At 46.0% G+C, this 27,907-nt stretch overlaps 1 protein-coding gene across 1 annotated transcript in view; it reads left to right on the top strand.

Annotated features, from left to right (window-relative positions):
• The window catches only part of ADCK1 (aarF domain containing kinase 1), a 179,890-nt gene that overhangs the window by 4,516 nt on the left and 147,467 nt on the right, over positions 1–27,907 (top strand). The window contains exons 2-3 of the mRNA XM_030215362.1: positions 5,078–5,222; positions 10,133–10,216. Coding sequence (XP_030071222.1) covers positions 5,088–5,222; positions 10,133–10,216 — 219 coding nt within the window. The 5' untranslated portion in view covers positions 5,078–5,087. The remainder of the gene's footprint in view (positions 1–5,077; positions 5,223–10,132; positions 10,217–27,907) is intronic.

Raw genomic sequence — 27,907 nt, 5'->3', positions numbered from 1 at the left:
GAGGAGGAAGAAGAAAGAAGAGCAGGGGGCAGGCTGCGAGCGTGGCTGCGCCGGAGACCACTGAGCATCAGCGTGCACAAGAGGAGGAAGAAGAAAGAAGAGCAGGGGGCAGGCCGTGATCGCGGCTGCGCCGGAGACAACTGAGTGTCGGCATGCACAAGAGGAGAAAGAAGAGCAGGGGGCAAGCAGCGCTCTGGGGGCAGGCAGCAAACGTGGCTGTGCCGGAGACCACTGAGTGTCAGTGTGCACAGGAGGAGCAAGAAGAAAGACGAGCAGGGATTCGGCTGCAAATGCAGCTGCGGCAGAGACTGCACTGAAGAAGGCTTCGTCTGGCAGGGGTTGGGGACATCTGCCAGCCAAACCAGGGGCCCAGATGAAATTTGCGGGGGCCCAGGCTCCTGTGGCCCACCATAGCTACGCCCCTGGAACTGACGCCTGGTGCAGTCTATGCGTGCTATTTTCTCTCCTTTAAATTGTGAAAAATCTCAGTTTTTACTGTAAGCTTTATACTTTTATTTCACCTCGTGATATATAGGAAACCTGTGTGTTTATCCCACACCTTTTTGAATTCTGTTATTATTGTCAATTGTCAATGCAGGCATCCACCGCATTGAAACAGGATCTCTTAATGAAATTGCAAGGAAAAAAAACTTGAGAAGCTACATTTCAAGATCCGTTGGCTCTGTTACTTTGACAGCAATCACACTGGCTCTTACTTTGTTCTACTTTGCTGATTTGTACCTGAGCTAGGGAGACTTTAGCCAGGTCCGTTTCTATTGACACACCATTAGAAGCAGGATCTTCAGCACCTTCCATATCCGGGCAGGACGTGAGGGAAGGAATTGTACGACTTCAATTCCAAGCACAATTTCATCCTCCCCGATTCCTGACTATCAACGATTTTGGTATAATTTAAACAAACAAAAACCCTTACCCACTTTAATCCAGTCCCAAATGTTAGGTACAGTTGTGGAAAAACAACTAAAATATCACACACACGGCCGCCAAGGGGGGGGGCAAACTTCCCCGGGCCTGGGACTCCAAGGAGGGCCTGGCGCCAGGGTCTCTTGCCCTCTCCTGCTCCCAGGCCGCTGGCGCTGCAGTCCCCAGTCTCCTCTGCTCCCTTCTGTCTGCCACCCGGTCCCCTGCACTTTAAAAATATCTCGAAATCGGCAGCGCAGCGCCTTCTGTGTGAAAGCAGCAGATCGCCTCGGGTGGGCCTTCCCTTACTGTGTCCTGCCCTCCTCTGATGTAACTTCCTATTTCTGCGAGTGAGGGACACTGAGGGAAGGGCCGCCGAGGTGATCTGCCGCTTTCGCACAGAAGGCGCTGCGCTGCCGATTTTGAGATTTTTTAAAAAAATGAAGGAGGTCGGATGGCAGACAGAAGGGAGCTGAGGGAAGATAGGTGGAGACTGGGGACTGCGGTGCCGGCGGCTGTAGGATGAAAAATAAGTAATTAGGGCAATAATTATTCCCTGATAATACTTATTACAAGGTTCCCGCTCAGCCTAGGGGAAATATTATAAAGGAACCTTGTTGCTGGCACCCTGCCAGTGTTTTGTTCTTCGCCAAAGAACCAAAGCCACGTCACAGATGATAATTATTATTTATTTATTACAGGTAGAAAAATAGACACTCTGCAATAGCTTATATGCAATATAATATCTCTTACTGATATGCACACTAACAAAATATATTGTCTAACTACACTCTGATTATCCTGAGACTACGTACAGTAATGATTAGAACAGTACAAATGATATCCTAATGATCCTTATGAAACCTTATCACATCTTATGCGGAATACACATTAGCAGCTTTCCCTGACCAAGAGCTGACTTAAACCAGTCGTACTTAGATAAAACAACTGCCTAACCCCAGACTAGGAAATATATCACCATGATCTTACCCCGCTGTCCTGATGACGGCTTCAGATGAGACCGGTGCAGAATCTCCCCAGACGCTATCTTAGCAGTCTGTGTCTTATGTAGTGCAGGTCTTTCTCAGCAAACAAGCAGGTTCCCGTCTCTCCTTTGGTTATCAGAGCCAATATCTCTGCCACAGGTATTTGCACCAGTTATGCAGGTCACAAGGTTGGTATCATACAGTCTCTAGCTCACCCCGAGCCTTGCTGGATTTTTCAGGTCCTTCACAGGTACTCCTCCGACGAGGGTCCCCGACTAACTTCTTCTCCCACTCTCCCCGCGTTCTTCCAGACCTGTCGCTCGGGTGAGCCTGGACCAATTCTCCTCTCATACAGTCCAGTGCATGGGTAAGAAGAGTTCTTTGTTTTGTGACCTTGAAGATGGTAACTTCTGGTGCCATGAGTATGACTCCCTTCCTAGCGTCTCAGAGATAGAAGGGGGATGGTTGGAACACAGAATGTCCTTGGCTTCAGCAAGCCTGTCAGTGATTTTCCACAAGCTGAAGCTGGATCTTACTGATACAGAGATGTGCAGGTCAGAGGGTTGCAGCAGCCATCTTATTGTACCAAGATGTCATAGGCTTGTGTAGGCCAAGACCAGCTCAGGCTAGATCACAGGGAAATACCCCTACACGGCCTGGGAACAGAAGAGGGAGGAGACAGCAGTAGCAATTAGGGGGAGGCAGGGTGGGGCAGCAACAATCCTTGGGGGGTGGTGGTGGATGGGGGTGGCCTTGCCCTGGGCCTGGCTCAGTCTCTCTGCGACACCCCCCCCCCAAAGATCATACAAGAGTGGGGTTTGTCAGGAGTAGGGTGTACCATTTCTATTCATTTGTAATGAATAATAATAAGCATACATTTTATATACTGTTTTAACCTATAGCTCAATATGGTTAACAATGAAAAAAGTGGCAGTGTCAACCAAGAATACTTTCACACAATCCCATGGTCACAATTAGAATTCTATAATAACTCTTAAGCTTTAGACGAAAAAGCGAGTAGTTGAGATGTATGGCCAGTGTATCCCATTTATGAGATAGATCTGGTTAGGCTGCAGTGGGCTTCAGTGGTAATTCCAGTGGTTAAAAATTAAGCCAGTGCCTGGCAGCTTTCTACTATCTGTTCTCTGAAAATGGTAAGGACAGATCCAAGTATGCGTATATTATATCATGTGCTGTCATCTACTATGTAAATACAATTAAAAAAAAGATCAGTAGTATTAAGAGTAAATAACCAAATCTAAGTTATTAAGAGTAGTTGGTGAATAACTAGATTTTCAATTATTTTAAATATTTAAGAAAATCTTTTTCACTTCTTAATTCTGGGGGTAAGGAACTCCTTAAACATACGATGGAATTTGATTACATAAAAAAACAATTTTCTATTAGTGTTTTTAAAGCAGAAGAAAACTAAAATAGTTAAATAGAGCAGTCATTGAATAATTGAAATGCAACAACCTTGGCCTGGATTGGCCGCTGTCGTGGACAGGATGCTGGGCTCGATGGACCCTTGCTCTTTTCCCAGTGCGGCATTACTTATGTACTTATGTCCTCTACGTGGCTTACTTTTATTACATAGAGCAGTGATTTAACCTATTGTGATGTCATAGTGGCTCATTCCATCAATAAGAGCCAACCTCATTAGTGATGTCACAATGGCTTGATTGTATAGAATGTTTGTACGTTTGGGAAGCTCGCCAGGTGCCCTTGGCCTGGATTGGCCGCTGTCGTGGACAGGATGCTGGGCTTGATGGACCCTTGGTCTTTTCCCAGTGTGGCATTACTTATGTACTTATGTCCTCTACTTGGCTCACTTTTATTACATAGAGCAGTGATTTAACCTATTGTGATGTCATAGTGGCTCATTCCACCAATAAGAGCCAACCTCATTAGTGATGTCACAATGGCTTGATTGTATAGAATGTTTGTACGTTTGGGAAGCTCGCCAGGTGCCCTTGGCCTGGATTGGCCGCTGTCGTGGACAGGATGCTGGGCTCGATGGACCCTTGCTCTTTTCCCAGTGTGGCATTACTTATGTACTTATGTAACCTTAGGGAGTTATGCTGTTAATGTATTAGATGTGCATCCATTGTCAGCAGCAGCACAGTATAGGTAGGACTGACCCAACGGGGCTCATTTTCAAAATATGCCTCTGTAGATTCCAGTAGTTATGGCATAGTTGATATTTGTGGGACAAATAAGAATAGCCATACTAGGTCAGAAAATTGGCTCATCTAGCCCAGTATCCTGCTTCCAATAGTGGCCAATCCAGGTCACAAGTACCTGTCAGAATCCAAATAGTTGCAGTACCGCCGTGGCTTTCCTCTTGTCCATCTCAATAGCAGACTATGGATTTTTTCCTCCAGGAATTTGTTCAAACCTTTTTTAAACTCAGAATATACTAAGCTCTCTTACCGCATCCTCTGGCAATGAGTTCCAGAACTTAACTAGTCATTGAGTGAAAAAAAATATTTCCTCCTATTTTGAAAGTATTTCCTTGCAACTTCATTGAGTGTCCCCTAGTCCTTGTACTTTTTGAAAGAGTAAAAAAAAATTAATTCACTTCTACCTGTTCTAATCTTTTCCCTCAGTTCTCACTTTCCTCCCTCTTCTCATCAAACTTGTCTTCAGCTCAAGACTTGGTCCTGGTGCCTTTCCAAAACCTCCTCTGTGGCCAAACTAGCAGGAGAGTGGGGCCAGTAGGTCCAGCACTTCTAGCTTCTCTCCCTCCCATGATGATGAGATCTCCTGTTTGATCTGCACAGGAAGCAGATGAACCCAGTGGCAGCAGGAGTGGGTTAAAAATGCTGGCTTTGTTGGCTCTATGCACTTGCAGACTGGGCTATGGTGGGGGCCAGCACTGCTTCAGTAGGAAGGGGAGGTGGAGAAGAGTGATGACCACATTCCCTGCATTAGATGGGGAGTAGCTTTTTATTTGACAGCCAGGCTGCATGAAAAGGGAGATTTGGCCTAATAACATTACACTGGGTGGATCTACTGTGGTGGTGAGGGGGCGGGGACCCACAATTATCTCCTGATTCACCCTTTCAAATCTCCCCCCTCCCAAAAGGATGTTGTACAACTTTTGGTCCTGTGGCCAGTTTGTAATTTCCTTTAGCTTTCTCTTTTGTTGTCTCTCTCTTGCACATTAGTGTTTCTACCATGGCTAGAAGGACACTGAAACTGACCGCACTGGCTGCTGCAGCTCTGACAGCCTCTGGTTTTCACTTGTATACGATGAACTATGTGGACCTTAATGATTTTGGCGTGGTTCGGATTGGAAGGGCTGTGTTAACGGTAAGGTTTGTTCCTGTGAGTCTCTGAAGAGGAGGGAGCGGGTGATTTTACAGTTGACAGACAGAGGTCCTAACTGTAGTGAAATGCTTCACATGTGACTTTTGGGGATGGATCATTATGTCTCTGTGAGTTCAGCAGTGCATGCAGGACCCGTTCTCCTTGGGCGTTAGCCTGGTTGCTGTCTGGTTCCTAATGAAGAATGTAACAAAAATAAAATAGATACTATTGGAGATTCTACATGGAATGTTGCTACTGTTGGAGATTCTACATGGAATGTTGCTACTGTTGGAGATTCTACATGGAATGTTGCCACTATTGGAGATTCTACGTGGAATGTTGCCACTATTGGAGATTCTACGTGGAATGTTGCTATTCCACTAGCAACATTCCATGTAGAAGGCTGCGCAGGCTTCTGTTTCTGTGAGTCTGGCGTCCTGCACGTACGTGCAGGTCGTCGGACTCGCGGAGGCAGAGTTCTGCGCGGCCACATTGGTGATCTGCAAGGGCCGACTTCTACACTAGTGGGGTGGCGGCATTCCATGTGGAGTCTCAAATAGTAGCAGCGGTGGAGGAGTGGCCTGGTGGTTGGGGTGGTGGACTTTGGTCCTGGGGAACTGAGGAGCTGAGTTCGATTCCCACTTCAGGCACAGGCAGCTCCTTGTGACTCTGGGCAAGTCACTTGACCCTCCATTGCCCCATGTAAGCCGCATTGAGCCTGCCATGAGTGGGAAAGCGCGGTGTACAAGTGTAGCAGAATAAAATACAGCTATGCATGGAGCGCTATTTTGTATTGAGACCTGGGTGCCCAGATTCCATTATAAAACACTAGTGTGAACACACATCGGTGCACCCATGTGTGCTAGGTTGACGGCAGGCATAAGTGATATGCCTAAGTGTGTCAGGCGATATGTGCAACTGGCAGGATTCTAGAAGTTGGGCAGGCATGTGGGAGACGCCCACGTCCCAACCACTGTCTGTACAGCTTATTCTTACTGTAGTTTAGTTTCCATTTTGATATAACACCTTTTCGTAGTTGTGCAAGGACATAAAGCAATTAAAATATTACAAAAATATGAGAAAAGGTAGAAATAGAAAATACAATTATCAGAGATAATAAATATATATATATATATATATAGTGGAATTAGAAAAGGTGCAGAGAAGGGTGACGAAAATGATAAAGGGGATGGGATGACTTCCCTATGAGGAAAGGCTGAAGCATCTAGGGCTCTTCAGTTTGGAGAAAAGGCGGCTGAGGGGAGATATGATAGAGGTCTATAAAATAATGAGTGGAGTTGAACGGGTAGATGTGAAGCGTCTGTTCACGCTTTCCAAAAATACGAGGACTAGGGGGCATGCGATGAAGCTACAATGTAGTAAATTTAAAACGAATCTGAGAAAATGTTTCTTCACTTAATGTGTAATTAAACTCTGGAATTCGTTGCCGGAGAATGTGGTAAAGGCGGTTAACTTAGCGGAGTTTTAAAAAGGTTTGGACAGCTTCCTAAAGGAAAAGTTCATAGACCGTTATGTTTCAATAATTTTTATTAGACAAAATAAAACCATCAGCATCCATATTTCAACATCTTATTACTATTTACAATGAATGATACGCCCCATGCATGCTTTCAGTATTAACTATCGCTTTAATATATATGCATTTATCATGACCATTATTAAATGGACTTGGGGAAAATCCACTATTTCTGGGATAAGCAGTATAAAATGTTTTGTACATTTTTGGGATCTTGCCGGGTATTTGTGACCTGGATTGGCCACTGTTGGAAACAGGATGCTGGGCTCGATGGACCTTTGGTCTTTCCCAGTATGGCAATACTTATGTACTTATGTACTTATAAGAAAGAAGCATCCTGCATGTCTTACTTCATTGAGGTCTTGCGGCACCTAATACTAATGAACATGGTTAGAAATTGTAAATTTATACTGTTATTCCCATCCATGTATATACACACACATACATATTATTATTTATTTGGATTTTGCTCACACCCTTTTCAGTAGTAGCTCAAGGCGAGTTACATTCGGCTACACTGGGTATAGACACACATACCACAGGTTTCAAAATAATGGGACCCCTTTTATTTTTCTCTGTAACCCAAAAATGGCTGGGTTCATAGGAGCCAACTTTTCAAAATTATTGGGGGTGCTAAGCCCGATGGAAATAACCCCTTCCTGGACACATACAAGGAATTTTCTCAATGTTGAGGGTGCTCAAGCACCTACAGAGCCGGCTCCCACGGCTGGGTATACAATAAAGCTCACAAATAGGCCTATGGTAGAGTCATAAAATGATCATGCGACAAATGTATTTTATGATGAATATTCTTTGCAAATCATGAAATAATTAAAGGGACATGGATTTGATATATCATGTTTTCTGTGATATAAACCACTTTGGTTGCATTTATTATATGCAGGTTGTGAAGAAACAGTGTGTTTTAAGCCTGTAAAATGTATTGGATATTTTCCTGCCTTAATTGATTCTGAAGTGTATTTCTGTAGTTTGGCCAGCAGGTGGTGCATGTTTATTCTTAAAGCTGTTACACAGGACTGACCCCTGTTTCTTAGTTGGCGCACAGATGTGCCTTGCAGTGATGTAACCAGTTTTTATTTGAAACTTGACTGTTCTGGGCTTCAGTTTCAGCCTAGAGAGAGAGAGAGAGATAGCATTTTTAGCGTTCACATTTATCATTTTCATTTCTATACAGGATGTTTTGAGGTAAATCTGTTGTGTGAAGTTTGCAAAGAGCATTTATCACATTCAGTGGCGTTCCTAGGCTGGCTGACACCCGGGGTGGATCGCCGATGCGCCCCCCCCGGGTGCATTTTTACCTGCTGGGGGAGGGGGGGGTGCTGCGCGCCTGTCGGCTCCAAGTCTGCTCGTTCCCTGCTGCTTTTTCTGCCCTGGAACAGGAAGTAACCTGTTCCGCGCAGAGGGAGCAGCAGGGAGGGAACGAGCGGACTCGGCCAACAGGCGCGCAGCACCCAGGGCGGACCGCCCCCCCCCTTGTTATGCCACTGATCACATTCCATGTTTGTTGCTTGATCATTTTATACTTTCTGAGGCAAGTTTTATTGTTGTTCATCCATTAGTAATAGGAATATCATGAAATAGTATCAGAAATATAAATATTTAACAGCACTAACATAATCATATATCAGAAATAGGGATACATGTCAGTACAGTAGGGGAAGGGAAATGGGACTTGATATACCGCCTTTCTGAGGTTTTTGCAACTACATTCAAAGTGGTTTACATATATTCAGGTACTTATTTTGTACTAGGGGCAATCGAGGGTTAAGTGACTTGCCCAGAGTCACAAGGAGCTGCAGTGGGAATCGAACTCAGTTCCCCAGGATCAAAGTCCACTGCACTAGTCACTAGGCTACTCCTCCACAAAAGATATCATAATGGGCAGCATGGCCGAATGTTCATATGAATATAGATATGAGTCACCATGATACCAGTGAAACACCTTAGTACATTCAAATAACAGATACCATGGTCATGCTGTTCCCACAGTACAATGAAACATCTTAATAGACAACTGAAAGAACAAATGAAGTTGAGATAAGTAGACAAGACAAGGTATAATGGCCATGTTTAGCTGTGACAGACTGTTAGTACAGTCATGTTTTAAATGGAGAATGTTGTAATATTTTCTGTCTTCTTCTACTACTTCCACGTCTGCTGGTGAGTGCCTGTGGTACTATGATGTCATAATTACATAAGCACTGCCACGCTGGGAAAAGACCAAAGGTCCATTAAGCCCAGCACTCTGTCTCTGACAGCGGCCAATCCAGGCCCCAAGAACCTGGCAAAAACCCAAAATTTAATAACGACCACTGGACCTTTCCTTCAGGAATCTGTCCAGACCCCCTTTAAACTCGGCAAGGCCAGCTGCCGTCACTACCTTCTCCGGCAATGAGTTCCAGAGTCTAACCACACGCTGAGTAAAGAAAAACTTTTTCCAATTTGTTTTAAACCTACCACATTCTAATTTCATCTTGTGTCCCCTGGTTCTATTATTGTTAGAAAGCGTAAACAAACGCTTCACATCTGTCCGCTGTACCCCACTCATTATTTTGTAGACCTGAGTGGGGTAGAGCTTCTAGCAAGGGAGAAGAATATGAACCATGTCAAAAGAGTCAGGGTGAAAAGTGGAATGGGGTTATTATTCCAGAGCAGAGACTGAGTTTTAGATATTATGCAGAAACATCTCTTTGCCTGCAGCAAGCGTTTTAGAATGTGAGGCAGGTTTTCTCGATTGTCAGTTTTTAGTCGAACAAGAAAGCTACAAGCTCTAGACTATTCTGAGATTGGATTTGCACAGAAGAGTACAGAGCACATGCAGAGAAATAGCTGAATTAATGTAGGGGTTAAATCTAGGCGTGTTAACAGCATTGCCAAGTTCAGCTCTGGCTACTGTTGTATTTACTCACTTCTTAGGAGCTTTCAGTGTCGATCAGCTCACAACCAGCAGATGTGGTTCAGAGCTGGGGGATATGTTTAGTGAATAAGGGTGTTGCATTTTAAGAGAAAGCAGGGTATAATATTTTCCACCAGTATCATCGTTCTTATTCAGAAGGCTGAAAAGCAAGACACTACAATTTGAGGAGAGTGGAATATAGAGTAAGAATGCTGCTGGTGAGTGTGGTAAGTTGGAATGGGGGGGGGGGGGGGACCAGAGTAAGAACAGGTGGTGCTGTCACATTTCAACCCAACAAGATTCCCCTGATTGATATCCGACACACAATACAGGGAGGGGAAAAACATTCTCCCCGGGCGAGAGTCTAGATTTAATGTCCGATTAATTCATTGTTAGCACCTGTATGCTCTCAGTTTCTCGGGAAGCTCTCATGGACAAACCCCATCTTTTCTTCCTCAGACTGCTGCTATCAGCTATGACTACCTCACCTCACTTAGGAGTGTCCCCTATGGAACGCAGGCTTACGATGACCTCAAATCACAGGTTAGTATCTCAGTTGTTACCTTGCAGTCTCGCTCAACCTGTGCATTCATTAACTTCTACTGTATACCGTGAAATAGCTGTTGCTCAGGCATCCACTTCCTGGGTCCCTCCGCACAGCCTGCCGGACACATCCAGCTAAACGAGCACCTGCGTTTCTACTGGTTCTGTCTGTATACTGGTTTTTGAAGACAATACTTATCTTCTGATTTCTATTAAGGAACAGCCGATAGATTTGGAGTCTGACGTCGCACCACGTTGTACGAATCAACAGCGTACAGCATGGCCACGGACGGAGGAGGACGACGAACAAGAACTTTGAAGACCTCGGCGGCTGGCGGGGGTTGGGGGTCCCCCGCCAGCTGAAGAATTATTTTTAAAAGCAGGCGGAAGTGGACCTCGGCTGGCGGGGGTTGGGGTCCCCCGCCAGCAAAGGTAAACAACGTCAGCGGGGGAGGGTTGGCGGCGGGAGAGGAGGTGGAGAGAGTCATTGGTGGCAGGGGGGGCTCTGGCAATGGCGGGGGGGGGGAGTCGTTGGTGGCAGGGGGGGCTCTGGCAATGGCGGGGGAGGGGGGGTTGGTGGTGCCGGGGGGGCTAAAATGTGCCCCCTCCCTCTGGCCCCCCCTACTGCCAGTGTCCAGATACGCCCCTGCTGTCATGTACATAAGCATACGTTTTTTTTTTAATAGATAATTGTTGACCTATGTCCTTGTTATGCCTAGTTACCATGATAGGGCCCACACCCTCTTGCTGAAGCCACAATTTCACCCAAACCCACTTACTTCTCCTGTTGATTGTTTATCTGGATACTGCAGGTGTTCTTAGTCATAGGAGTCTCTTGCTCTTGGTTGCTGACAAATAAAACTTATCACAGGTTAGCATAGGCCAAATGTCAAACCACAAATTTCTACAGCCTTAGAAGGGTAGTTATCAGAAAAAAGCCCACATTTCTAGCTGTCTTGCAATTTCAGGTGTGCTCCCAGCTCAAGAAATGCAAGATGGCTATACTAAAATGAAAACTAGAAATATGGAGGGTTTGCACCTTGCCATGGCCTCTGATTTACAGAGTGTCCCCTAGTCTTTGTACTTTTGGAACGAGTAAAAAATTGATTTACTTCTACTCATTCTACACCACTCAGGATTTTATAGACCTCAATCATATCTCCCCTCATCTATCTCTTTTCCAAGCTGAGGAGCCCTAACTTCTTTAGCCTTTCCTCGTATGAGAGGAGTTCTATCCCCTTTATCATTTTGGTCGCTCTTCTTTGAACCTTTTCTAATTCAGCTATATCTTTTCTGAGATACGGTGAACAGAACTGAACACAATACTCAAGGTGTGATCGCACCATGGAGCAATACAAAGACATTTTAGTATTTTCGTTCTAATTCACCATCCCTTTCCTAATGATTCTTAGCATCCTGTTTGCTTTTTTGGCCACCACCACACACCGAGCAGAAGATTTCAGCATATTATCTACAACGACACCTAGATCTTTTTCTTGAGTGCTGACCCCCAAGGTGGACCCTAGCATCAGGTAACTATGATTCAGATTATTCTTTCCAATCTGCATCACTTTGCATTTGTCCACATTAAATTTCATCTGCCATTTGGATGCCCAGTCTTCCAATTTCCTAAGGTCTTCCTGCAATATTTCACAGTCCACACGTGTTTTAACAGCCTTGAATAGTTTTGTATCATCTGCAAATTTGATCACTTCACTCGTTCCGATTTCCATATCATCTACTATAATAAAAAGCACCTCCAGCGTTCTGAAGCTGACCGTGGCACACTTGCAGTGAAGCGTTCGTAAGGTTCGTCAGTCTGTCACCATCTCTCTCTGTCCCGCTCTCGCATCAAAACGTGATGACGTCGAGGGCAGAACAGTGAGAGGGAAGGACACGTCACATGCATGAGGGTGTCGTCGTCCCTCCCTTCCTCCCTCCCTCCCTTCCAGTTCCAGGCCCCCTCCCTCCGATTCTTAAAAGTCATCTTCACTTACCAAGTCAGGGTTTCGGCGGCCGGCAGCAGCGGTAAAATGCATGCAGGCTCGGCCCTTCTCTCTCTTTCTCAGCAGTGGTCCCGCCCTTGTGGAAACAGGAAATGAGAGCGGGACCACAGCTGAGAAAGAGAGAGGGCTGAGCCTGCACGCATTTTACCGCTGCTGGCCGCCACCGTAACCCTGACTTGGTAAGTGAAGATGACTTTTAAAAATCGGGGGGAGGGGGCCTGGAACTGGAAGGGAGGAAGGGAGGGACGACGACCCTGGAACTGGGAGGGAGGGAGGGAGGGTGATCCTGAAACTCGGAGGTAGGGAGGGAGGAGGGCCCCTGGAACTGGGAGGGAGGGAGGAAGGAGGGAGGGGGGACACTGGACCTGGGAGGGAAGAGGGAGAGAGGGGGACCCTGAAACTCGGAGGGAGGGAGGGAGACCCTGAAACACGGAGGAAGGGAGGGGGGGCCCTGAAACTCAGAGGAAGGGAGACCCTGAAACTCGGAGGTAGGAAGGGAGGGAGGGAGGGGGGCCCCTGGAACTGGGAGGGAAGGAGGGAGGTAGGACACTGAACCTGGGAGGGAGGAGGGAGGGAGGGGGACTCTGAAACTCGGAGGGAGGGAGGGGGACCCTGAAACTCGGAGGAAGGGAGACCCTGAAACTTGGAGGGAGGGGAGGGGGGAGTGGGGACTGTGAAACTCGGGGGGAGGGGGACAACCCTGGAACTCAGAGGGAGGGGGGACGACGACCCTGGAACACGGAGGGAGGGGGGACACTGGAACTGGGAGGGAGGGAGGGCCCCTAGCACACACTCTCAATCTCACACACGCACTCTCTCACAGACACACTCGCACCCAGTCTCACTCTCTGTGTGTCACACACACACACTCGCACATTCACACTCTCACACACACTCTCTCAAACATACATACTCTGAGGAAAACCTTGCTAGCGCCCATTTCATTTCTTTAAGAAACGTGCCTTTTTTTACTAGTTTATAAATATAGTACTGGTCCCAGTACAGATCCCTGTGGCACTCCACTGTTAAAATGTCCATTATTAAAATGGACTTGGGGAAAATCCACTGCTTATTTGTAAGATGAGCAACATAAAATTGTATTGTACTGTTTTGAGATCTTGCCAGGTGTTTGTGACTTGGATTGGCCACTGTTGGAAACGAGATACTGGGCTTATGGACCTTCGGTCTGTCCCAGTATGGCAACACTTATGAACTCTTTTGGGGCTTAAATTCTGCAGTCAGTGTTTTTTCTGTGGGCTTCCCTGATTTTCGTGATGTTACACACCCCATCATAGTGGAAAATGGGTGTGTCATGGGTGTGTCACTTATCCTATGGTGTACTTAGACGCAGCAACTTACGCCAGCCATTGACCTAAGTTTCAGCAGGCCAAAGCTGCTTTGCACAGAACAAGTTGGGCACAGCTCAGTACCATTACAGAACTGGCACTAAACGTTCTCCACTGCGCCTCCTTAATTTAGCCATCACTTTATAGAATTGCCCTCCTTGTAATTTTTAAATTTCGATTTCAGTCGGTGTTCAATTTCAGAAATATGCCTGATTATTCCTTTACACCAAACTCATCTTGGAGATTTTCCCAGTGTGTTTTTTGCCAGCTCTTTACCGGCATCCTTAATAATCAGCAACATTAAATCAAGCAATAGATCTGATTTCTCACCTTCAGACTTCCAGGAGTCCTTTTCATCCTGTGATATTCACTAGAGGGCAGGCAGTGCTACAGCCAGTCTTAATTGTATCCCATAGCTTGTCGGTCATATTTACCTTGACCTGGTCAGATTTAAAGAGGCAGCTTTTGGAATCTCAACACATGAATTCCTAGCAAGTAAAGAGCTAGTCAGAGAAAAGGAGGCATTTCAAACAGGGAAGCGGCATCAATAGAACAGATGAAGATAAAAGTGCACAAATAAGTCCCTCCTGACCACAGAACCAAAGGATTAGACAATAAGCTAAGTGCAAAGCATTTCTTCAATGTCTCCTTTCCCCCCTTGGAAACGCCTGTGGCTGAAGTGCTGTTGTTTGGAAAAGGCCTTGGCATGTAGTTTGGATGTAAGGTGTTGGGTATCATCCTGGAAGTGTTCCCATGACGGGCTCTCTACTCTAGATGGCAGGTTCCTCCTGGTCCTGTGTTTGTTGTGTGTTTTCCCAATCCCTTTGCCCCCCCCCCCCCCCCCAGTGAGGGGAAACATTTCAGCCTCGTAGGCTGAGAAATAAGAGCGAAAACTTAGACTCAGTTGGGCGCAACCAGTAATTATCTTTATTAGTATCTCACAGAGCCAATATACAAAATAATTGTTCTCTCTCTGGAGCAGGTTGTCAGACAGCAACGCCAGACTCAATCACTGAATAACAAAGATTGCTCAGCTAACACCTCTCTCAGCTATCACATATATACCATTAGTAAGTTTCGTTTTCTCCCAAATCATGTGATTTCCCATAAACTAGAAGCAGCAAAGCAGAAAGTAGCCAGTGCCATATATGGATTGTTCCTGTATTCTATCACTCTCTCCCAACGCGTATTTCACGTGGACATGAGGTAGTTATTGGCTAATTACTTATCAGTTCTGCGTGCACAGTGTGTAGTTAGTCACAAAGCAAAAAAATACATAGAACAATAACCTTGTGTCCTCTCACCCCAAGACTGAAACATTAGGTTTACTGTATCCTCAGTCTCTCAGCACATGCCAAGGTTATATCCACATTATGTGAAAGGCACACTCAGCTGCAGCCAAATGTGCATCTGTGAAGTGTCTGTTCTCAGCTCCTGAGAAAGCACTGATTGTTACAGAAGATGCTGAGTTAGTAGGCTAACATGTGAAAACCAAATAGAGCAATGTCAGGCGTAGGCCTTAGTAACAGGCCTAGCATAGGAAGGAATATACAGTCGATATATCTTCCTGCCTGTGTGTGTGTCATAATAACAGGGCTGCTTCTATTTTGCTCTATAAGAAATACAGTACAACATTTGGCTCACCAATAATCCTGTGATAGAGCAATAAAATGATGTAGCATGATAAATAGTCTTTGGAAATCATGACACACTTATGATACCATTATTTATAGTTGGCCAGCATGGGTTTTTCACTAGAAGATAAGCATATAATAACATTTCTCAGACAAACAAAATATTATGGAGTGAAAAAGTTTCTTAAAATTTGTCCTGAGAAGCAATGATCACTTGGTGGACTGAAGAAACTTATTCACAAAATCAGTATTCCATAGCGTCCCACAGATCAGTCCATAGACTTGTGGGTTATGTCCGTCTACCAACAGGTGGAGATAGAGAGAACTTCTGAGAAGGGTAGTTAGTGGGGTTCCTCAGGGGTCCATGCTAGGACCGCTGCTTTTTAATATATTTATAAATGATTTAGAGATGGGAGTAACTAGCGAGGTAATTAAATTTGCTGATGACACAAAGTTATTCAAAGTCGTTAAATCGCGACAGGATTGTGAAAAATTACAAGAGGACCTTATGAGACTGGGAGACTGGGCGGCTAAATGGCAGATGTTTAATGTGAGCAAGTGCAAGGTGATGCATGTGGGAAAAAAGAACCCGAATTATAGCTACGTCATGCAAGGTTCCACGTTAGGAGTTACGAACCAAGAAAGGGATCTGGGAGTCGTCGTCAATAACACACTGAAACCTTCTGCTCAGTGTGCTGCTGCGGCTAAGAAAGCAAATAGAATGTTGGGTATTATCAGGAAAGGTATGGAAAACAGGTGTGAGGATGTTATAATGCCGTTGTATCGCTCCATGGTGCGACCGCACCTTGAGTATTGTGTTCAATTCTGGTCGCCGCATCTCAAGAAAGATATAGTAGAATTGGAAAAGGTGCAGTGAAGGGCGACTAAAATAATAGCGGGGATGGGACGACTTCCCTATGAAGAAAGACTAAGGAGGCTAGGGCTATACAGCTTGGAGAAGAGACGGCTGAGGGGAGACATGATAGAGGTATATAAAATAATGAGTGGAGTGGAACAGGTGGATGTGAAGCGTCTGTTCACGCTTTCCAAAAATACTAGGACTAGGGGCCATGCGATGAAACTACAGTGTAGTAAATTTAAAACAAATCGTAGAAAATTTTTCTTCACCCAACGTGTAATTAAACTCTGGAATTCGTTGCCGGAGAAAGTGGTGAAGGCGGTTAGCTTAGCAGAGTTTAAAAAGGGGTTAGACGGTTTCCTAAAGGACAAGTCCATAAACCGCTACTAAACGGACTTGGAAAACTCCAAAATTCCAGGAATAACATGTATAGAATGTTTGTACGTTTGGGAAGCTTGCCAGGTGCCCTTGGCCTGGATTGGCCGCTGTCGTGGACAGGATGCTGGGCTCGATGGACCCTTGGTCTTTTCCCAGTATGGCATTACTTATGTACTTATGTACTTTCTATAGCGCTACTAGACGTACGCAGCGCTGGACACTTGAACATGAAGAGACAGTCCCTGCTTGACAGAGTTTACAATCTAATTAGGACAGACAAACAGGACAAACAAGAGATAAGGGAATATTAAAGTGAGGATGATAAAATAAGGGTTCTGAACAAGTGAACTAGGGTTAGGAGTTAAAAGCAGCATCAAAAAGGTGGGCTTTTAGCTTAGATTTGAAGACGGTCAGAGTTGGAGCTTGACGTACTGGCTCAGGAAGACTATTCCAGGCATATGGTGCAGTAAGATAAAAGGAACGGAGTCTGGAGTTAGCAGTGGAGGAGAAGGGTGCAGATAAGAGAGATTTACCCAGTGAACGGAGTTCCCGGGTAGGAATGTAGGGAGAGATGAGAGTGGAGAGGTACTGAGGAGCTGCAGAGTGAATGCACTTATAGATCAACAAGAGGAGTTTGAACTGTATGCGGAAACGGATAGGAAGCCAGTGAAGTGACTCGAGGAGAGGACTAATATGAGTATAACGACCCTGGCAGAATATTAGTCGTGCAGCAGAATTTTGAACAGATTGAAGAGGAGAGAGATGGCTAAGTGGGAGACCTGTGAGAAGGAAGTTGCAATAGTCTAAGCGAGAGGTGATAAGAGTGTGGATGGAGGTTCTGGTAGTGTGCTTAGAAAGGAAAGGGCGAATAGGGAAAGAAATGACAGGTTTTAGCAGTCTGTTGAATATGTGCAGAGAAGGAGAGGGAGGAGTTGAAGATGACCCCAAGGTTATGAGCTGATGAGACAGGAAGGATGAGAGTGTTATCTACAGAAATAGAGAATGGGGGAGGAGGAGAGGTTGGTTTAGGGGGAAAGATAAGAAGCTCAGTCTTGGTCATGTGGTCATGCATAGCCACCTAAACCTCAGTATTCTCTCTATTGTAAGGCCTCCACCATCGGGAAACTCTTGGAAAAGTCTCCGGCACCGGGAGACTCTTGAGTCCCTCGGCCCTTTAGCTGAGCTGTGTGCTGTATTCCACTGCTAAACAGCACATGGCAATCCACAAGGTCAGATCATTATACTTTATTGTAATCCCTTTGTGCCAGCTGCTCCTCCAAAGGTAGTTCCCACCACAGCATTTCTCAAGAAGCATAGCTGTTCAACAGCATAGTATTAAAAAAAAAACAAAACCTCAAAAGGTTTCAAAATCTCAGCAGTTCATATAAAGCAGTTGTGCAAAGCAATTCTTCAAACAAAGTAGCTCAAAAAGGGCTCAAACTCCCAGCAGTTCATGTATAGCAGGTACGCAAAGTAATTCTCCAAACACGGTAGCTTCAGAAAGGGTTCAAACCTTCCCCAACAGTTCATGTCAGCAGTTAGGCAAAACAATTCCCCAAACACAACAGTTAAGAAAGGGCTCAAACTCCCAGCAGTTCATGTGTAGCAGTTATGGCCAAAACCACCACTCCTTCTCTCTCCCTTTAAAAAGAAATCAACCTAGAGAGAGTTGCAAGGGTCCCTCCCCAACCAGGCCAGCATTATACCCTGACCACCACCTGCATGACCCTTTCGTGGTAAACCTGTTCTGTCAGCTCCCCTTGTGGGATAGCCACCTTTTCCCTTCTTCTACCAGGCTCTCCTCCCGAGCAGCCCTCTCCTGTTTCACCTCCTTTCCTTCCAGTTTAGTCAGAGCAGCAATCTCCATTGGCTCCTCATGCTCTAGTTCTTCCTCCTTTTCTTCCCCTTGCCAGTCCATAGGTTCCTCCCCACACCCATTACTCAGCTGCTCTCCATTTGCTTGATTGGGCAGGTTCAGAACTCCTTCCCTCATCCTGCTCTCTGGGACAGGTTTTTCCAACTCCCTTCTCCTGATCTCCTCTGGGGGCTGTTAGGGATTGAAGTCCCTGTTTCTACCCTGGGACCTAGTCAGGGGCTGCTGGGAATTGTAGTCTTTTCATTTTCTCTAATCCCGCAGGAGAAAAGACTCCTTCCTTTCTCTACCCAGTCTCCCTCCCTCTTGAGCCTCCTCGTTCCTCCATGTGCCTTCATTCTCCCTCTAACCCTCATATCCTCACACAGTCTAGCAGGTGGATGGTCATATCCTGCAGCTCTGTATTGATAGGCTTCTGTTCCATCCCCCTGGTCAAGTTGAGCTGTCTTGTGGTTGAGGTATCCGTAGCTGGTGAAAAGGGTACATCTAGTGGTGCCAGGTCCCTCTCTATACTCCCCCCACCGCCCATCGCCCCCTTTGGTGTTTGCCTGCTAGGTTTGTTTTCTGCTGTTCTCTCCTGCCTTCAACAGTGTTAAAAAAAATATATTCAACAGCTGGAACAGCTGGGATCTTGCATTGCAGGAGCGCCGGTAACTTTGCAGTGGTTAGAACGGTAGGGCTTCGCTTGGAGCATTGTGAAGCAGCGGCGACTGTGTTCTGGGGGACGTTGAGTTGTCCAGGTGCCACGTGTCATGGCGGAGCCATGCAAGACAGCGAATCGCTGCTCCTGGTATGGGAACCAGAGAGCAGCGTTGGGTTCCTGCGCAGCGTGCTTGCTGGCGAAGGCCTCTCTGTCTTCAAACAGCGGGGGTCACATGGACGTGGGAGAGGGTGTGCCTTTGGAGCAGAGTTTGGCGGGTGCCTCCGGCCCATTTTCTTCTCAGCCTTTGACAGGTGCCATTTTTTCAGGCTCTCCGTGAGTGGTGGCGGCCTCAGAAGCGCCGACTGAGGGGAATATTACACAGCCATTGTTGACGGCTGCCTCTGACTCTGCTGTTTTGTGCCCTTTTTCGAGTGCCATGATTTCCCCTCCCCTCGCACTGCACAGGCAGAGGGGAGCACAGGATGGGAACATTTCCGCTTCTCGTTTTTCAGGCTTCTGTCTGCCCCAGGAGGCGCTCAGGGACACGTGCTTGGAGGATGCTCCATTCTCGCCTGAGTTTGTGTTGTTAATGCATAAGGCATTCTTGCTGAAGCGGCCGGGAGGGTCTCAGGCTCATATTAGTCAGGGTTCTCTGACCCTATAACTGCCACTGTTGCCTAAATAACCACGGGTGGAGCTCCCACGGCTTCTGGAGGAGGCCTCCGTGGTCTCTGATGGGGACAAGGACCTGCGTTATTGTGGGTCTCGTCAGGCCCTGTTGAACTCCCTGGAAGAGGGGGAGTTCGCGCCGGATGGGGATGATGACCCACAGCAGCACAGCTGTCCTGCAGGGAGGAGCTCCCTTCTCTTGTTATCCGAGCCTAGAGGTGTTAAACATTTCCTCTTCAGACTCTTTGGAGAGAGCCATGCCCGCCCCGTCTAAGCAACCACCCAGGACGTTTCACATTCATGAGGCTATGAAGGTCCTCATTGCAGTTCAGTGGGATACGCCGGATTCTTGGATACGGGTGTTGAGGGCTATGTCTTGCCTTTATCCGCTCCCGGCAGGGGAATTGGAGTCATTATTATGTTTCCCCACTGTGGACTCTTTAATAACGGTGGTTACTAAAAAGACCACCTTGCCAGTGGAGGGCGGCATAGCCCTGAAGAATCCCCAGGATCGGAAGCTGGAGTCTTCCATTAAAATGTCCTTTGAGGTGGTGGCCCTGTTCATGCAGGCATCTGTATGCGGGTCTTATGCAGCCCAGGCATGCCTTTCTTGGGTTCAGAAGGCAACCTCACCGGAGGATCTAGTCATCTGTTTACCTTCTCTTGAGGCTGGAATTGAATATCTAGCGGATCTGTTGTATGATGTCCTTCGGGCTTCTGCTAAGGAAGTTTCATTTGCGGTTACAGCTCGCCATTGGCTTTGGCTGCAGCATTGGGCAGCCGACACGGTGTCCAAGTCTCTCTTGGTGTGCTTGCCATTCAGAGGTAAGCTGCTATTTGGAAATGACCTGGAGAAGATCGTGAAGGATCTTGGGAATGCTAAAGGGCGACGTTTGCCCGAAGATAAGCCTAAGCCCGTCTTTCACGCAGGACTCTCTAGGTCCAGTTCTAGGAGGCAAGACTTTGCCGTCTTGGCTGTTCTGGTGCCTTTTCAAAGCCTCGCTTCCAGACTAAGCAACAGCCCTTTCGAGGGGAGCGTCGTTGAGGTGGCCTGTCTGCCCGTCCAACAGCTGCAGCACATCCCCAATGATGGGGCCTAGTCCATCCCTATCTGGTGATAGGAGGACACAATTCCTGGGCAAATAGGCCAGGGTAAATTCAGACGAATGGGTTTTGGAGGTTGTGCGAAATGCATACAAGCTAGAATTCTTCAGGCCGCTGGCAGAGTTGTTCCTAGAGTCCTCTTGCAAAGCCACGACCAAAGTGGTGGCAGTCAAAGAGACTCTTGCAACCTTACTGGATCTTGGACCAGTTGCGCTTGTTTGGTAGTGGAACTCTGCTGCGGTCATTATGCCATCTGCTTCGTGGTACCAAAGAAGGGCACTGTGTGTCCGGCATTTTTGGATGGAGACCCTGTGGTCAGTCATTGCGGTACTGCAACCGAAGGAGTTTCTGACTTTGCTCAACCTCAAAGAGGTCTATTTGCATATTCTTATTTGGCCTCCTTACCAGCACTTTCTTTGCTTTGTAGCACTGGGCCAGCATTTTCATTTCCGAGCCATGTCCTTCGGCCTGGCTACAGCGCCCAGGACCTTCTCCAAGGTAATGGTGGTGGTTGCTGTGTTCCTCCGGAAGAAGGGAGTGCAGGTGCACCCATATCTAGACGATTGGTTAATTGAGCGCCCTCATACTAGGAGAGTGTGCAGGCGAAGTTGTAATTTTTCACAATCCTCTTGCGATTTAACAACTTTGAATAGCTTTGTGTCATCAGCACGTTTAAGTACCTCACTAGTTACTCCCATCTCTAGATAATTTATAAATATGTTAAAAAGCAGCGGTCCCATTACAGACCCCTGGGGAACCCCACTATCTACCCTTCTCCGTTGAGAATACTGACCATTTAACCCTACTCTCTGTTTTCTACCTTTTAACCAGTTTTTAATCCACAATAGGACACTTCCTCCTCTCCCATGACTCTCCAATTTCCTGTGGAGTCTTTCATGAGGTACTTTGTTAAGTGCCTTTTGAAAGATGCTGGGCGTAGGAAAGAGGGAGAAGGGGTAAGATGCTGGTTACAGGAAAGGGGGAGGAGGGAGATGGGTTAGATGCTGGATGCAGGGAGGGGGAAGTGGGGAGAGAAAAGCGAGGAGGATGAGATGCTGGATGCAGGAAAGGGGAGAGGACGAGAGTTAAAACCCAAACCTCAAGGAATCTGGGAGGCTAGAGATATTACACAGTGGCTTTGTTAGTTTTGGAAGCTCTGAGGCATATTAAAAAGCTTGGTAATGGGATATGGCATGAGACCTGTGTGTTGGATGTAGTGGTGGCCTTGTCCGAATTATAGAGGAAGATGACCAGTCAGTGGGGGGTGGTGAAAGCCGGTCGTTAACAGCAAGAGCTGCAAGTTTAGGTAGGACGTAGGGGTAAGGATATGGTGTTGAAGTAGGTATGAAAATTTGATCTGCCTGAAGTGAAGAACTGGAGCTGGACAACTATTCTGCAAGAGGTGCAGAGTATGAAATCACCGCACACACGTCCCCTCTGTTCACCTAACTCCATCTTCTTTTCCCCTATAAAAACATATGCTGTTTCTTTCTTTATTGTTGCATTTGTATCCCACATTTTCCCACCTTTTTGCAGGCTCATGTGGCTTACAGTGTTCCGTAGTGGCGATTGCCATTTTCGGTGTGAAAATCCAATATGGAATTTGATTAAATACATAATGATAAAGTAACTTATAGAGTAAGTTATATCAGCTCATTTCTGGCGTGAGAGATTAGTTGAAGAAACATTAATGTTCGTTATTTACAGAGTGGTTTAAGCAAATCAGGTGTAGAGAGTTCGGTTGTATCTAGTTCTGGAAGAGTATCGTTGCTTGGTGATTAGGAAGGATCTTGGTGAGCCTTGTTGAACAGGTTGGTTTTTAGTAATTTTCAGAAGATTGTTAGGTCTTGCGTTGTTTTTTTTTTTTTTTAATTTGTAAAGTTTATTGAGAGCAAAATATCACAACTGCGTTATAACTTGACATTACTTTACATTTCACATAATAGTGTAACAATGCTCATCTATATTTTAAACCATTTTCCCCCCATCCCTCCTCCACCCCCCTCCCTCTCCCCTCAACCCCCCCCCCCCTTCCTTTAATCCTCAGGATGTCATACCGTTTCCCTCTTTCCCTTTATCTCTCAGGAGTTCCTGCAACCGTACCCATTCTTTTGCTTCAGAAGTATATCTCCCAATTCTTTTATCTGTTAATTTGTCCAGTTCTATGAGCTCTCTCAACTTAAACCTTCCGGTCTTGCGTTGTTTTTATGACATTTGGTAGAGCGTCCAGAGTTGTGTGCCAATGTAGGAGAAGCAGGATGCATAAGTTGATTTGTATTTAACTCCTTTACAACTGGGGTAGTGGAGATTCAGGAATGTGCGTGCAGACCTTTTTGTGTTCCTGGTTTCACAATCCATGGGTACTTAATCAGTTTTCAGAAGCCTTTGTCACATGAGTCAAGCCATGGACATTGTCCTTTTAGTTGTAGGCGATCAGGCAGGTGCTGCACTACTGTAGAAAGAACAGACAGATACAGTCCTGGGGGGGGTCTTTATCTAGCATCAATTCTGTGTTTCTTCACAATAGTGGAACATTAGCAGCAATTAATGAAAGAGCTTTTTTCAATGATAAATATATAATTTGTTGTCTGTAATAATGGGCCATATGTGCGGTTAATTAAATAAGTCTCAGGGGCCTATTCCTCTTTCCTTCATACTGTCCCCAGGACAGATCTGTCTGGCTGTAGAAGATAAATCCCCAGTGGGCATGTGAACTAATTAACTAAGCCTGGTTTATAATGCATTCCTGACCATGGAAGAGAGTCCTCCTTCCTCAGACACTATGTAGTTAAGGGAAGCCTTGATTCCTCCTTTCTCTTTCACACTTAGGGAGGGTAGGAGGAGTTTAATTGCTATTCCTAGAGTATGCTGATACCAGCTGCCAAGCAGAAATGATAGGAAAGCTTTGGCAGCCAGATGGAGGGATGGGGTTTCACCTTTGCCTGTTCTTTGACAGCTGGCATGTGCTCACTCTTACCCAGCGGTACCACCTGTACCCTCAGTATGTGCCTTCCAGTGCTTCAGCTTCTACTAGGAGATTTCTGACTCATTCTGGGGTTTGAGTTTCCAGCCTAATGCATTATGGGATCTGTAGTCTCATTTCGTCAGTTCAAAATCAGTGTGATATTGGAGTTCATTGGTGATGGGTGGTATCACAATGCCAAGCACTGGCCCAAAATATATGTATCTTTCTCAGGTATGCCTGATCTTAATGTTCTTGAGTGGAGGAATAGCCTAGTGGTTAGTGCAGCAGACTTTGATCTGAATTGGGTTCAATTCCCACTGCAGCTCCTTTGTCTCTGGGCAAGTCACTTAACCCTCCATTGCCCAGTTACAAATAAGTACCTGTATATTTTTATTTTTTATTATTTACATTTGTACCCCGCGCTTTCCCACTCATGGCAGGCTCAATGCGGCAGGCAATGGAGGGTTAAGTGACTTGCCCAGAGTCACAAGGAGCTGCCTGTGCCGGGAATCGAACTCAGTTCTTCAGTTCCCCAGGACCAAAGTCCACCACCTTAACCACTAGGCCACTCCTCCACTATATAATATGTAAACCACTTTGAATGTAGTTGCAAAAATCACAGAAAGGCGGTATATCAAGTCCCATTTCCCTTTCCCTTTCCCTTATGTAAACCGCATAGAAGTAAAGGATAGGATAGTATAGAATCTGTGTCACTGCAGCCAGGCAGGACTGGTTAGTGTTTTCAAAACGTTTTTAAGCTTCCACCCAAATCTGGTTCTCATTACAGCCAAAGGAAGTAAATTTAGAAAGGTTTTACACATGGAAGGAGCTCTTTCTAAAACAATACTCCAGATATATATATAAAAGTAAGCCAGGGAATATGGTAAAGGCAGTTAGCTTATCGGGGTTTAAAAAAGGTTTGGGCGGCTTCCTAAAGGAAAAGTCCATAGACCATTATTAAAATGACTTGGGGAAAATCCACTGCTTATTTCTGGGATAAGCAGTATTCATTTATTTATTTGTTACATTTGTATCTCACATTTTCCCCCTGTTTGTAGGCTCAATGTGGCTTACATAGTACCGGAGAGGCCTTTGCAGGCTCCGGTGTGAACAAATACAGGGTGGTGATATGGTAAGATCAAGTTCATGTGGCACAGCCACATTAGGGAATCGGAGAACGGAAGAGTTGCGTTATGTCCATTACGTGCTTTAGTTTGGTTGTGTTGCAGAGATTAGGCATTTAAGTTGGATCGGTAGGGTATGCTTTTTAAACAGGTTGGTTTTTAGTGATTTCCGGAAGTTTAGGTGGTCGTACGTCGTTTTCAAGGCTTTTGGTAAAGCGTTCCACAGTTGTGTGCTTATGTAGGAAAAACTAGATGCGTAAGTTGTTTTGTATTTGAGTCCTTTGCAGCTTGGGTAGTGCAGATTAGATAAGATCGTGTTGATTCGATGTATTTCTAATTGGTAAGTCGATCAAGTGTGTCTTGTAACTCGGGGCTTCTCCGTAGATGATTTTGTGAACCAGGTGCAGATTTTGAAGGCGATGCGTTCTTTGATTGGGAGGGTAAATTTGCGACCTGGATTGGCCACTGTTAGAAACAGAATGCTGGGCTTGATGGACCTTTGGTCTTTCCCAGTGTGGCAATACTTATGTACTATTTTTGAAATGGGTGCCTCCCAGCATTGAGTTGGGCAGAGTTTAGGATTTATATATATACTCCACAAAATGCAAAGTATAACATGGAAATCTGGGCAGATATATTTAGGTTTGCTCTGAAGCAGGTGTAAATATACGTATATGCCCAGCCTCTGCTAGATACATGTTTAGAAGAGAAAATATATGTCTGCCTTACCTTTGTAAAATTGCTGCTATTTACATCCACTTGTGCGGCCAGTTCTAAAATTGCCCTCCACATCTGCTAATTAATTGGGTTCTTTCTATATATATATTCAAATTGTATCTCATGTACATTCATTGTGCATACCCTGAAACACATGATCTGGTGAACCTGAAGGCCTAAGTTTGGGAATGGCTGACATAAAGGAGAGGGCTTTTTCTCTTATGGACCCTACCTGATGGACTGAACTTCCTCTTCCATAGCGTCCCTCCAGACGGCCCAGAATATGACTGATGGGTTGTGCATGCCTTCCAGAAGGTGGAGACTGAGAAGCTCTGACTCTAGAGAGAGCCAATAAGAGTCCTGATAGGTAGAGAAAGATCCAGTAGTCTCAGTCTCCAGCAGGTGGAAGATGGTGAGCCCTTTGGTCTCTTCTGGCTATCTCTGTCCTGTGTTTTGTATGTTAGGTTTAAACCTATTTATTGTTAACTGGGAAAGAGTACTTGCTCTTTTTATTGATTTTCTGTGCACCGGTGTCAAACTAGGCTATTAGAGGCTGAGGTCCTCGGGGGGTTTCTATGTGCTTCGGGGTACTAAACTCGGGTGGCTGAGACCCTCCCCCCCAGTCCTCCCATACTAGCCCATCTTCAGTGACTGGAGGGTTCTTGTCACCTCCCAAGTCCTCTTCAAGGGAAGAGAGATTTTAGGCTTGGGAGAGGCAGCTGATTAAAAGAAAAGGACTTGCACTTGCTTAGGCAATTATTTATTTGCGGTGCGAATGAGCAGGGCAGCTCGTATCCGCTGGTCTATACAGTGTGGCTGTTATTGCTGTAGCGGCTTTCTGGCTTTGCTTCCGTTTTGGAAAAAAAAAAGCCAGCTTGAGGCAGGCCGCGTCAGTGCTCGGGGGATTCAGTTCTATGGTTTGGCAGATGCTGGTCCACTCCGCTTTGGCAGCGATGTGCTTTGTCCGAGAGCTAAAGAAAAAAAGCCGGCTCAAACTTTGGTGGGAAGCACCGCCATTTTGCGCTCATCACTGGTAGCAGAGGAGCGACCAGCTGTACTGTTGCATTGGACCACTGAGCAGTCAGAGGTATCGTTACCCTTACATTCTGGTCTGTCTGTGGGAGATTTTCTTCCAGAATTTGTTCTACAAATGTGTAAAGCCTTTATGCTGCAAATGTCAAAGCCGCCTTCTGCCTTTTTGGGAGGGGGGTTGGAGAGGCAGGTTGTCTGCTAAGTGCCCTAGGGAATCCTGGGACCTTGAGGAATGATCTGGTTTCTGAACCAGATCAGGAAATGCCTTCTTTGGAGGGGGTTGATTATTTAGGGGACGGTTTCTCCTCTGAGGACACCGGGGCGGTGGACTCAGTTACAGAATCTTTTATCCCAGGCGAAGACCCTTCTGCAGTTTGGATTTTTGTAAGGACGATTTGCAAGAGCCTTATTTCCTTGGTGTCCAATACTTTAGATTTTGATGGGGAAGATCTGGCTCCCATGGCAGGCTATAAGGTGGACCTTCTGGTGGAGGGCATTAGGAAGCCAACTAAGATCTTTTCCCATTCACCAAGATATCAGAGATATCATTCAGGCACAGTGGGATGTTCCAGATTCTTCCTTTAGACCGGCTAAGTCTGTGGTCCATCTCTATCCTTTCCCTGATTCAGACAAATCCTTTCTTAAGTCTCCAGTAGTGGATGCGGTGGTCTCGGCGGTTACTAAGAAAAATAATGTGCCCTTAGGATGTTCAGTATCGTTGTATAGAAGCGTTGTGAAGAGTAGTTTTGATGTTTCTGCCCTAGCAGTTCAGGCAGCTATCTGTGGTTCCTTGGTAGCTTGAGCTTGTTTTTGGTGGTCTGAGAGGGTCCTGGATAGGTCTTCAGATGATTTGACCCTGATAGACGCTGAGGTGGCAAAGATTGAGATGGGCTCAGCATTTTTGGCGGATGCCTTAAGCGATTTGCTAAGGGCCTCATCTAAGTCTATGACCTTAGGTGTGACATTGAGGTGTTCTCTTCGGCTCCGCAGCTGGTCAGCGGATGCGGCTTCTAAGTCTGAGTTAAGTAGGTTCCTTTTCCATCTTTCTCTTTTGTTTGGTGAGGAGTTGGACTAGCTAGTCCAGAGTCTAGGGGACACTAAGGTGCCTCGTCTTCTTGAAGACCAGCCTAGGGCGTCGGGATGTGGTCTTTTTTTGAGCCGCAGTCAAGGACATGATTTTCGAAGATGTAGGCTTGGTAGAGTGGCTCCAGTCCAAAGGTCGAGGTTCTTTCAGAGAGCTCAAACCTTTTGAGGGGCTTGTAGAGGGGGCTGGGACACAGGATCTGTTTTCCCTCATCCTCCCATACAACTCAGTAAAGGTTTCCGGGTCCAGCCTCTGAT

The sequence above is a fragment of the Microcaecilia unicolor genome, chromosome 9 (assembly GCF_901765095.1).
Source record: "Microcaecilia unicolor chromosome 9, aMicUni1.1, whole genome shotgun sequence".
In the NCBI taxonomy this organism is placed as follows: Eukaryota; Metazoa; Chordata; class Amphibia; order Gymnophiona; family Siphonopidae; genus Microcaecilia; species Microcaecilia unicolor.
This window is presented reverse-complemented; position numbering and strand designations above follow the sequence as displayed.